This window comes from Gambusia affinis, linkage group LG21 (assembly GCF_019740435.1).
Source record: "Gambusia affinis linkage group LG21, SWU_Gaff_1.0, whole genome shotgun sequence".
NCBI lineage: Eukaryota > Metazoa > Chordata > Actinopteri > Cyprinodontiformes > Poeciliidae > Gambusia > Gambusia affinis.
In genome coordinates, this window is record NC_057888.1 from 6,491,210 (window position 1) to 6,504,697 (window position 13,488).

The 13,488-nt window shown below is 37.4% G+C and overlaps 1 protein-coding gene across 1 annotated transcript in view; it reads right to left on the minus strand.

Moving 5' to 3' along the window:
- Positions 1 to 3,982: 3,982 nt before the first annotated feature.
- tmx3b (thioredoxin related transmembrane protein 3b) overlaps positions 3,983 to 13,488 on the minus strand; it is a 44,865-nt gene continuing 35,359 nt past the window's right edge. The window contains exons 15-16 of the mRNA XM_044104462.1: positions 12,285 to 12,353; positions 3,983 to 6,715 (exon numbers count right to left, since the gene is read on the minus strand). Of these exons, the coding sequence (XP_043960397.1) occupies positions 6,458 to 6,715; positions 12,285 to 12,353 (327 nt within the window). The 3' untranslated portion in view covers positions 3,983 to 6,457. The remainder of the gene's footprint in view (positions 6,716 to 12,284; positions 12,354 to 13,488) is intronic.

The following is a 13,488-nucleotide window of genomic DNA, read 5'->3' on the forward strand; positions in this document are numbered from 1 at the left end:
AATTAACTTCAGCAAAAACATTCACACAGAGCTACAAGGAATCATTTTGTACTAGTACACCTCATTAAATATGTTTTTTTAAATGAAATGTTTAGATTTCTATATATTAAAAAAAAAGCTGTTTTATTGTATGTAACAGCTACCATGTTTTATTCATTAAGCTATAGATTTTAACAAAAATGTTCTACAGATGTCAAACTCCAGACCTCAAGGCAAATTTTAGATGTTTCTCTGCTTCAATACTACAAAATCGCTGAATTATGTCATAAACAGGAATCTGGAGAATTTGACTGCATGGCGAGGAGGTAAATCAGCCGTTTGATTACACCAGGGACGCATCGAACAGTTGTAGCACACTAGTTCTGACACCCCTGATGTATTGTATACTTTCCACGCTTAACAGTGAGTGTGAAGGTCTTTTCCTGGAATGCTGAATTTGGTTTATGCCAAACATGTCCTATGTTCTAATGTTAAATAAATTATTCTGCCCAAAGTTTGTTATTCCAGAAAACCCGGTCAGTTTTTGTCCATGTTCTCTATCAGAAATCTTATTCTGGCCTTTTTAGGGTTGTTTTTTTTTTGTTTGTTTGTTTTGTTCTGATTTTAAAGACATGCACTTTCATGTTAACAGTTGTAAGATCTCCAAAACCCAGTTTTGTGTTTTGGAGATCTCTTTTAGCTTCTTGCGGTCTGCATTCAAGTTAACCTTCTTTGGATAGACCTCAAAAGTCTATTAGAAGTTTCTTATTTTAACCATTTTAAGTCAGAATGTGGGGAACTCCTAATTCATTCACAATGCTTATTTTTAACTAAATGTTAAATATATATATTTTTTAGTTTAACTACATTAACAGAATTTTTAATCATTGCTAAATTGATATAGACAACATAGAAGTATGTATGTGTTAGAAATACTCAACCTGTTCTTATTCTTTTCACAGGACTTTATGATTGAATATAAAACATTGCTTACTAGGTTGGGAGTGGTGGGGGAGTGAGATATCTCAAAGAGCAGATTTAACAACGTTGTCTGTGCAATTAGGCATTTAGGTATTCTTCTTAAAGTGCCACTAAACAGATGGAGCTCAGCACCTGCAGCCATCAATCACCCCTAATGCAAAAAGTGTTGGCTTTACCGACAGGATCTGCAAAGACTTTCAGGGAACCACTGTGTGGGCTGGTTTCCATGGTGAGCCAAGTTAATAAGCCATTTCTCATCTGGTTGAGTGACATGAACGTAGCTCAGAAGCCCCCTCAAAATGCACCGTTGAAGCGCTAACTGAAATAACAGCCTCTCCCTTTACCTTGACCTCCAGCGCGCCAACCCCAGGAATTAAACTCTTCCCATGCCGTCCAGAAATTAGATGATTACCACCTTGCCTTAATTTGCCATTTCAACATGAGGCAGACGTCAGAGAGAGCTGCTCGGAGCGGCATAATTGTCCTTGTCTGGTGCGGGAGATGGTTAGCATTCTGAAAAGAAAAGAGACAGCAGGCCACCTTCATTTGCTTCTCGATGAAACTCTTTCTCAGGATATATGGCCAGGTAATTGAGCGATGAATTACTTTTTGCACCAGCACCACTCAGTGACTATGATTCTGATGTAGTAATATATTATCTCCCCCCTTTTGTTGCAATTTATCCTGAAGTTGGCATGCAGTCGAAAAATGAGCACCTCCTCTTTTACACTCGACTTGAAAACATATGAACTTTAAAGCAGCAATTTTTTTTTTTTTTGCATTTTTCTGTTTCTCTGCCTGTGCATGTAATAGACTTCAGAAGGTGTTCATTTAGATTTTTATGCGAAGTCACGTCTCTCAGTTTGACTTGTGATTGCTGTGATTCCCCAAAGAGGAGAAATAAATGAGTTCCCCATCAAGCAATCGCCTGTGGTTAAACCTTTTCCCCCAAAAATATGATTCTATCTGCAGTAATTGAGAAAAGGGATCTGCGTTGGATTACACTGCTAGAGAAAAAAGATACATTTATTGGTTGATAATTAAAGTTTGTACGAGAAATAGCTGTCTGGATGGGAAAAGGGACAGGCAAGAGGGGAGCAAAAAGAGTAAAAGGATTTAGAGGCTTATAAGTTTACAGACTTATCCTGGATGTGAATGTCACAGCAATGCTGGGCTTTAAGTGCACTTCCTTAAACTCAAAATGTATTTTTTTTAACACATTTGAGTTTCAAGTTGGGGTAATTCCATAGTATGTTCAGTAGGAACAAGGAATCCCTTTTGTCAAAGGATGTTCAGGCTGTTGCAGTCACAAGACTCATTAATAGCTAAATATCCAACTTTCGTTAACCCACAGAACCAAAATGGGGATTTTGGAGCTGTCTAGTCAAAGCATGGGCTTAAATTTAATTGAGATGCTATGCTGTAACCTTAACCAAAAAGTTCATGTTGAAAATCCCTCCAGTGAGACTAAAATAAAAACTGTTTTGCTAGAAGAGGGCAAAATGACCCTACAGTGATAAGAGTCTCCTTATCACAAACACTTGATGGTGACTTTAACGCCAATAGCGGCACAGTTGTTAGACTTAGAGAGTGATTACTTTTCCATGTAGAGCCAGGTTGGTTCGAACACCTTTTTGTGTTATTTGAAAATTGCGTGTATCAGTGACGTGCGGTGAGGTTCATAGCTGGTGAGGCACTGACGTCATCAGAATCAGATTTGCAAATAGATGCATAGATTGACAGCAGTTTACAGGTTATGTTTCACTTCTGCATCCTTACACATACAAACTGTAGCTCACAAAACACACATATTATCTCCTGCTTCGATTGAAAGTTCACTTGAGAAAACTTTTTTGGTGTTGTAATGTAGTCATCCATGTCGAAAGTCGGGATAAGCGAGAGGAAAAAAATCACTATCTCTATTATAATCTATCGCTGCACTTGACTTGCTTCCCGAATCGTTTAGCCTAGCTCGCTGTCACTTACTCGGCAGTTGAGGAGTGAACAAGACGAACGTCTGGGATCTTGAGCGCCCCCTGCCATGAGGCAAGAGAACTGCCTGCCTCACCTCGAACCTGTTCTCTGCCGTTTATAATCGCTCATTACACGAAACACGTTACACAAACACAGTTGGTGACAAACAGCACTGTACATTATATACATAAGCTAAATTATTGGAAATAAGTTCACATATTAAATTTGTTTAAACCATTTCAGCAGCCAGCAGAGCCAGGGGTTGCGCAATCCAAGGTGAGGCAGAGCTCGCTGCTGCCTCACCGGCATCGCTTCCAAGCATTTGAATGGGAAAATAAGAAAATTCAGCGATTTTGAACAAATAAAAATCGAAATTGGTGAAGCTACATGAAAAATAAATATTTTTTAGTACAAACCACCGGACGAATATAACAATTTAAATTACTTTATGATTATATATTTTCTTTCTTTTCATGATGGCTGGTGAGGCACTGCCTCACCTGCCTCCCCTGACCGCACGTCACTGGCGTGTATCTTTTTTTTTTTTTTTTTTTTTTGTAACCTCCTAACTGCATATAGACATACTCTGGCATAACTTTGTCACAGATAGAAAATACAAAGGGACGTAAAATATATCCTTGGGGAACACGTTTAGAAATTGTAAAGCAGTGCTGACAGAACTAAAGCTCCTTCTCCAGAGGCATGGCCATCTTAATTTCCAAATCTTGCACGATTCCTCCCCTCTCCGCTGGGGCCTAACATGTCATTTTCAACCACAGAAAAGTGTCATCAGCATATAAATATATTTTTTCCAGAGTTCCTTCCCTTTCCCAAATCATTTATAAAAATTGAGAATGAAATGGGACCTGACAGAGATCCTGGGGGTACAGTTTGAGACAATATGAATGGTCCTGACGTTTCACTGGAATATACCAGGTAAACCAACTCTGGGCCATTTCACTGAACCCCACAGAGTAAATTGCCTGATAAAGTAGTTTATGTAGGCTTTGAAAAATATTTTAGAAATAGACACCAACAAGACAACAAAAAAGGGGAAAATCTTTATTTAAATCTTTAATAAAGTTACACAATCTCAGTTCACACTCAAAGAGGAAAGTTTGCTGAAGAACAGTAGGCAACTACAACGACCAAAGGCAAGGCAAGGGAAGCTCAGTTTCACAGTAGAGATTACAGATGACCTCCATCTGTTAAAAAAAATAAAAAATAAAATCAGGCCTGCTTTTCCTGATAAGTCTAAATTTGTGTTTTAACAAGTTTAAACAGCACTTTAAATTCTGCTTTATTTTACTTTATTTGCTGCTGGTGAGCAGATTTTATCTATTAGCACGGTCAGCTGTTTCCAGAGATGTTCATACTGTAACTGTCCTCGGTTTCCACAGAGATAATTTAAAGTTTTATTATCCCAATTTCTGAACGAAAATTAGGTAGTAGAACAAAAAAGTTCAAAACAGGACAGGCTGGAAAATGTTCAGCTGTGGGATTTCTAGCAAACAGTAAAGTTATTTTATGGGCACCAGCATGTTTTCAAACCAATAAAGTTGATCTCAAGGTCCAAACATGACATTTGTGCCTTTTTCATAAAACTAAAAACATAAAATAAGTTTTAAAAAAAATGAAGCCATAACCTGCAAAGTATTTCATCTAATTCACAAATTTTTGTCAAAGAAACAAAAGCAAGATGAAGATAACCTTGAGACCAGTTTAAAATGGGATGAAACAAAAAAAGGGTCCTCATATTTCTTATGCTCAGTGTGCATGTCACAACACTGAATGTAAACTTTCACCTGCCAGGCAAATTGTATAAAGGAACCAGTGATGGAGGACAGAATGAAACATGCCAACAGACAGCTCCCGTCTGTTTGAGGAATCAGAGTTGTTAGGAGAGCCACAGGAGCCATTGATGCATGTTATGGCTTTTGCTTGACAGGTAGAACCCATCTATGCAAGATGTTTTCAGTAGGTTGGTCATTTTTGGGTGGAAATGGATTTTTAAAAAGGGGGAGAGGAAAAAAAGAAAAGGAAGAAATCGCACCTATTTTTGGCATCACGAAGAGTGATACAAATTACCATTCAAGCGCTTCTCGTCATTTTGCAACCCAAATGGACAGGTGGCTGACAGAAAAATAGGCTAAATGCAAGACCGTCTCTGCACTTTTCACCCGTTCAAGAACAGCGAGAAGAAATGTTTTCAGGCAATGTCATACAGTACAAAAAAAAGCACATTTCACTTATGGCAGGTCCTCTTTCCTGGGCACTTCTTTTTCCTCTCTAAACATATTAACAATATCACCTTCAGTTTACAGTGCCTTCCAAAAGTTTTAATACACCTTGAGCTTTTTTCCCCATTTTGACACCTGCCAACAAAATTCAGAGCATTTTTAAGGATTTTTTTGTGAAAGAACCTTGTTTACATAATATTTACACTTTCCTAATCTAAAAAATTAAATAGTCTGCATAAGTAAAAAATATAGTATAGTAAAAATAATGCAAGCCCAAATGCCTTCAGAGGTCACTGTTAAGTGAAAAAAGAAGAACTGCAACAAACACATGGATAGCCGCCTAACCTGACAGCCCACGTACAGGAAAACCTATTAGAAAGACCAACAAAAAGTCTGTGGTTACCTCTGGGGGAGACGCAGAGTTCCACAGCTCAGGTGGGAGAATCTATTATCAGACCTTTGTGGAATTGTGGCAAGATTGTTCATAGCAGCCCAAAACAATCCCTATGAGAAAGCTACAACAGAATAATTCAGATCAAATCCATGTCTCAGAACAGACCAACATTTAATTGATGTTCACGGACAGACACTCCCATCCAGTCTGACCCTGAGCTGTTTTTCAAAGAAGAGGAAAAATGTCCTCTTCACATGTACAAAGCTGGAATAATTATTAATAATAGTAATTGTGCTCACCTACCACAAAAATCCTCATATAACACAATGACGTTTGTGGAGTTATTTGAAAAATGTGAAAAAACTCAAGAGGTGTTAATACATTTTGCAAAGCGCTGCAGGTTGACAGACAGGCAAACAACTACCTCATTGTTTCCTGGTAGATTTCGAAGGCAAGATGTATCAGTTTCAAATGTCATAACGTTATTACTTTAAAACAGGAAAAACATAAAACGCTTTGGGACATGACAAAAAAAAGATGTTTTTTTTTTAGTGGTTTTTGAATGATGTAACTATATCTGACCAAGTGAAACCCATCACATGATTGGATATCAATAAATAAGGTGATGTGTTCACAGACATCCCTTCTTGTAAATTTTGTTGACGCTCTGTAACCAAATAGGCTGTTTTTTTTATTTTTTTTCTCAGAGGCTCCGCCAGGCAGCCAGTCCAGCAAACGACACACAGAACTCAAAGGTAGAGGACGAGTCGGTGCTGGAGGGGCTTTGAGTGGTAGTGAGATGAAAAATAAAACAGCAAAGTAGCATCACACACACGTCTTTGAGTTTCATGTCACTGACTGGGCCAATCATCCTCCGTGTGCTCCAGCATTAATCTGTTTTCTTCTCTTCGGGTTCCTTTTCTCCAACATCCTCCTCCTCTTCAGGGCCTTCCAGCTCAGCGGCTTGTCGCTGTTGCTCCTCTTCCTCATCGTCCTCTTCTTCCTCCTCGTCGGTGAGCCCCTCCCTTTTTTCGTCCAAGCCATCGTCTGATTCGGCCGTGCAGATGCCGTAGCACATCAGGCTGATTACTCCGAGCGGGAGGCCAAACAGGAAGCAGCCCAGCAGAGGAGAGCTGCGAAACACAGACTGGTGTCGGAGAAAGGGAGGCAAAGGAGAACAAAAAAGGGAAAAGAGGGAGGGAAAGACACAGTAAAGGACAGAAGAAAGAAGTTAGATTAATAACTTCACACTCCGGCATCCTATTTAAATGAGCACACACTTACCAGCGGTAAAAGCTATTAATCATCTGCATAAATTAACATTCGTGAAGATTCCTTTCGTTAAACCCTTCCTTCTTGTCTTAATTAAGTCTGAATTACCCAGGCAAGGCAAAAGGCTCTCTTGTGGGGCCCAAGATCTCAGAGTGAATTCACTTTACAACAAATATGCTTTTTAATGGTCCCTCTGATGGTAATTTACACTCAGACTACCTTAACAAGAAGCTCAAGTGTGTTAGCTGTACACAGTGGTTGCATAAATGGTTCTTCCTTTTTCCTCGTTAAATTCAACATATGATGATAATAAATACAAGCTCTGTAAAATAGGAAATAGAAATATCTGGAATCAGCAAACTTTGCAGAAAAACAAAAAACAAAAAACAAGCTCAACACTGTTTGTGGCTGATATGCAATATATCATCCTGTTAACTTTCTAAGCTAAAAAAGAATAATTTAATCCATTCCTACTGTAAGTCTCAAGTGAGACATCAAAGTTTCTTGCTTTTCTAATTATCCTCTATGTAGTTTCTTAATTAGAAAAGACCAGATCTTGATTTTGCAGCAGTTAACTTTGTGTTTGTAAAATTTACAACTGCATGTTTAAAACCCCTTTCACATTAGGAAAAGCAACATGGACGACCCTTAAACCTAGATAAAAGATGTAAATTTTTTAGAATCATAAACTGAATAACTTGAATTGAAAAAATGTTTCAAATGAATGATCTGGTAAGTCTGAAGACAAAACCTATGCAAAAATAAATATCCCATGACAATATGCTCAATATAACTTAAACCACTTCTGAGTTAAAAGAAAGTTATTTCGCTCTATTTTGTTTTAACTAGTTGATTAAAGGACAAAAACATCTTTGATGTCTTATTTAGGCCCCATTGGTAATCTATCATTCAATTAACTGTGTATATAGGCAATCATTATACTTATAGGTAACAATAGATATTTACATTGTAAGAAGATACACAACCATTTTTTTTCTCATCACCTTCTTAACATGTATAACTCTGTACAAACCAATTTTGCTGGTAAAAGTGGTCAATTACCCAATCAGAAATATACCAGTAGCTTGTTTATGGCTATCAAACGTACATGGTTTAGGTGCAGATAACCTGAACCAAATGCCACTGATATTATGTACGTATTTGAGCTTCCAAGTACAACTTCAACTGTGTACGAATCAGCAAAAATCCACACCGAAGTGAACTCATGTAGGAATAGTTTGATTATTTATGGTATCCGCTACATCCCACTGATGACAAGAATACTGATTGCTCTTTTGGTTTTTGGGTGAAATATAATGAGGCTGCCAACCACAGTTACGCATGTGAATTGTCCATGATCACTTTTTAAGAGGAGGCCGGATGCAAACACACATCAGAGGAAATAGGGGTCAAGGGTCCCTCATCTTAGTTTCGTCTTCTTATCAAGCTCTGCCGTTATTTCTCAACTCCCTCGCACAAAAAATGCATATCTAATAATACATCAGTGTTGTGTATTTGAGTGGTGGTATGTTTGAACTGTTGTGTGATGAGTCACTGTTTATCAAACATCAAACCTCTCAATAGATGCCATTCACAGATCAAAGTATATCAGCTTACATTGCTTTTAAGCTTTAGATGAAAACACATTTATCTAGTTACTCATTTGAACTGCATCACCAGGTTTTTAATTAGCAGATCAGAAATAATTTGAAGGAACAAAAAGAGACTTCATATGTTTAAGATTAATTTGCGTTTGTTTTTCCTTTGTATATTTTTATTATTCACTTGGATGCTCTGAAGGTAATGCAGAACTGCAGAGGTCCTTCAGTGGCAGACCTGCATCCTAAGTGTGAAAAGGAGAATCATCGTAGATCCTTCCTCCAGGCAGCTGTTTATCAAACACTGTGTTCACATCGCTGCTTTTATTAGCAGCTTTATGAGTTTCTTATAAAGAGTCTGTGGTTTTATACACAGATAAACATGATGTAATTTTTTTAATTACCCTACTTTGCTGTTCATTTATCTTAAACAGAGTGGTACGAATAATTTTGGGCATAACCGTATGTGTTCCAGTATCAATGTCCAATGAGAGAGAGTACCAGCGTTCTTCCCTAAATAAGTAAAACTGTACTCTAATTTTCTCATTATAAGAACTCTGCATATTCTAATTTACAACACTAAATTGGTTCATGCAAAAGTCATGCAGAACTCTACAAAGGTAGATATCTTCTTTTCCCTAATTGAAGCATTTTTTATTATTGCAAGTTCACTTTCTTCTTTCTGCTACTTTTCTTTTTTCCAATTTCCATATGACTGCAGTAAAATGTACAATCCATCATCTTCACTTTAAACCTCAATGCAGAGGTCAGCTGAGAAGAGTTTTAGTTCTTTGTGAAAAATGTTCGTGTTATATATATCTATCTGCAATATCGCAGAAAGATTAAAAAAAATAAAAAATACCCAGGAGGGAGCATTTGGTCGTAGATTGTGACTGCTACTGAGAATTGGAGAGGAAAATGATTGAGATTACCTCTGGTTATTGCCGATGGAAAAGTGATAGTAATCAGCAGAGCAATGAGACAGTAGATGAGGTACGGATTGGTTTCACTATGCTAACTCGTCCGGATATGACTCACTGGGCCTGATGTTGCTTCCTCATGGTCCTGTCAGAGATTCATTTAGATAAACTCCTTGGCGTCACTGTGGTACCTATTAACCGTTTCTGTTCTATTCTGGCCATTCTGATGCTCACAGCTCACTTATTTAAGGAAACAATAGTAGTTTGTGTTTCATTTCTTTCTGTTTTTTTACTCAAGCCTTTTAAACATATAACCTCTGTTCATCTGTTTTTTTTTTACAGATGAAGTAAAAACAAAACTCTTACTTAGATGAAGCAAGCATCTAAGCAAGAGTCTTGCTTATTATTGTTGTGCAATATAAATTAATCAAACTTGATCTTTCAACGAACATATTTCCACAAATCCTACTTTGCATTTTGGCATCAACATAAATTCCAGATAACTTACACTATCATTCATTGCAATTAAATATACTTTAATTACACATTGGCTTGATTCTTTGAGCTCCCAATGTCTAACATGCTTTAATGAAAAATACAGATGGATTATAGTGGCACATCCTTACAATTTTCTTGAAAATAATTTCTAAACAATGCTGAATAAATACACTTCAACCCATCGCATCAACTTCTATAAGGAATATTAACCTGAAAAAATTACTTAAAACTGTCATTTTAAACTTTCTTTCTCTACCATTTTGTCCCAGTTTGCTCATATTTTTTAGGCACAAACATGCGCACAGTATGAGTCGTTTATGTATGTATGTATTAGTAGAGGGACTTATTAAAAAGTTTAATTGAGTTAATTGCAGGATCTGTAAACACTGAATTGAAATTAATAAAAATTTAGTCAAAAGCTATACATTGACAAAATAAGCAACATTTTCAGTTGAAAAAAACCTTTTAGCTAATGAATTATTGAGCTCAACAACAAATTAATATATTGACCTGTTTTTAATCTGTTATTTAGGTTTTTCAACCATCAGATTGGTTGAGAAACCAATCTCAGTATAAAAGATTGATTAATGTTAGCAGTATAATAGCACTTTGCATATTTGAAGTTTCATTCATGTCAGTTTTTGGGCTGTGGACGATGACATCACAGACGTGTTGAGGACGTCTGTGCTGCTGTAATGCGTTTTGCATTGAGATGATATTTTAGGCTTGAATAGCTGTGGTTATCGGCCAACTCCTGTTAGCAGACAATAGCCTTTTCCAGGACTCCATCAGATCGCTTTTTGAAGCAAAAATTAACTCCGAGCTGGCTAAGAGAAGTAGCTTTGTCATCCATCGCTGTTTGCATATATTGCTTGTGCATCACTTTAAAGGGCGTACCAGAAACGCACAAATACAAAGATTCAGGTAAGAACTTTTGAATGTAAAAAAATAAAAAATAAAAATACATGATTACATTGAAATTAATGAGTTTAAGTCCCAGCCTTAAAATATTGGTACTTTTTGAGGCTAGACATCCTGCTGGAAAAATGAAATCAGCATTTCCAAAAGGCCTGTCAACAGAGGGAAGCATGACGTGCTCAGACATGTCCTGGTAGACAGCAGTGCAGACTTTGACAGGGCTTCCTAAATCATCACTAACTGTGAAAACACCACACCGGACCTCAAACATCTTAACTTGTAGGCCTGTAAACTCTTTCTTCAAAATGTGAGACTTGTATTTCCAAATTAGGATGAAGTTTACTTGAGAATCAGTCCAGTCCTTTTTACTTCTAAATAAATGTAAGACACTTTAAATATTGTGTCAGGTTTAGGAGTGGATCACCACAAGGAATGAGGCCAAAGAATTATGTTATCGTCAAAACTGCCCAAAGCCCAATGAGAAAGTCCTCCCACACACGCAGGGAAATATTTTCAATTCCTGGGGGATATGGGTTCTAAATATAAATATACAAACGCTAATCTATTAACTCGGAAAAAATAAGAATTATTCAGATTTTTATGACCTAGAGGAACTAAAGTAAATATTTCCTTTACTGAAATAGACTAAAACAAATGTTCTTTAAGTTACTGACTGCTTTTATGCATCCCTCTGTAAAGGACATGTTAGAAAGCAGTAATTAGTTTAACCCAAATGCAAGTACTGGTGTGTGGACTGTAATGGATTACAACACAGCTGTGTATACATTCCTCTCACAGCCATGGTAGTATAAACACTTGCTCTCCCAAAAAAGCTACTTAGGGCAAATGTGGGAGGAGAAGCAAGTCCAACCTCCTGTCCCTCTTCTCCTCCCAGTATCACTGCTCTGCTGCTTGTTTTCTTGCATCCATGCAATGTTTTCTCTCTGCATAGAGAGAGCATACACTGCTTTACACTGCTTACATACAGACAAGAGCAAGTTTAGAAGGTAGTAAAAGTTTTTCTTGAGGTTGAAACCTGCTTTGCTTTAATGTCTCTCTGCACCAAACAAGAAACCTCTTAAAACAGATTAAAATACAGAGAATGTTAGATAGTTGGTTAATCTCAATACATGTGAGATGCAGCTCAAAATATTGCTGTTTAGAGTAATTGTCACTCTAATATCTTAAATCAATAAAGAAAGAGTCTGAAATGGTTGAAAAACATTTCAAAGATACAAACATCTAAATTCTGTGATTGTTTGGTTCCAAGCGATGGTTTGGAGAAGCCATGGCTCATACACACACAAAACTGAAGTAATGGAGGGAAGAAATAATAACTGGAAATATTTTTTTTTTTGTCTTTCACCCAAACGGTTTCACATCAAAACCACAACTTCTGAAATTATTTTTTTCTCATAAAAGCAAATGAAATCACAACTGCTCTGTGCTTGGGAAAGTAATCCCTGACTGCCATCATGCAGCAGCATGAACAAAAATCTCAACATCTTACCATGATGGTGGACCTGGCATCATAGGCCACACGTTTGAACCGCTGGATGAAGCCATCACCGCCATATGCCTGCAGAAAAACAATTTAATGAAGACAGAAGAGACACTACAGTCTTAAAGGAAAATAACAATCCAGTTCTTATTAGGAGTTAATCACATGATAAGTCATGTGATTAACAAGTTTTCAATAGAAATTTGTATTTCAGGGAAAAAACGTCCTCAGCTTTAGTTTGTGTCCCATGTTTCAGCTCTGACCTCATTTGCCCATAAAAGCATGTGGGCTTAGAAATGAATGATGTGTGCTGATGCTAATTCATCAGGATGTCCAGTTAATTAGCTCTGCCCCAAACAGGACCTCAGTAAATTAGCTGGAAGAGGGCATAAGGCTAATTTTTAGGTAGCAGCTGTTGCACACTGAGCTTCTGTTGCAGGAAGATGGATGCAGAAGTTTTCACAATGCTTTTTATAGAACCCCGTTTGAGCATTTCTTTCTCTTACTGGAGTGTGAGAGAAAGAAATGCTTTTCAAGTATAGAGGACTTGAATGCTAAAGCTGGTCATGTACCACAATAAAAGGGAGTTCAAAATCTTCTAAAAAAAATAAAAAAAAAAAGCAGTAGTGGAAAGTTGGAACAGACCACCATCCTTATCTTTTTTTATGTTTGAACCAAAACTTATCATCTGCAATCCCTGTGTTCAGAGATTTTATTCATTAATAGAGGAGGAGGGAACTCCCCTTCTTCAAGAATTCCCTGGAAACCCACAGCAGAATACTTTCCAACCACTATTATTCTGCATGCGTACACATGAAGTCCAGACCAGCGGTGAGAGAGGATCATGGCAAACATTATGGTCATGATGTGAAAAGCTTAAAGCTGCCCAGGCTTTGCCTGGAACGGGACAACAGAAAAACGCAGGTTTCTGCTGCTCCCCTTTTTTGTGGGAGGTGGTTTGTTTTAAGAAGCCAAAAATAGCCTAGAAAAAAAAAGGCAGAACCTCTGGATGTTTGGCTTATGGTTTGATACATCTGGTGCCTTCACTGTAGAGCAGGAAGGAACCATGAAATCTCTTCTCAAGGTTGTCATTACAGAGCAGTGCAGGAATCTGGCTGTTTGATTTCAAAGACTTGTTGATAATCTGTCCAAGCAGGACAGAGCCTAAACAGAATCTAAACATGCAAAAGGAGATTGCAATTTCTTTTACTGT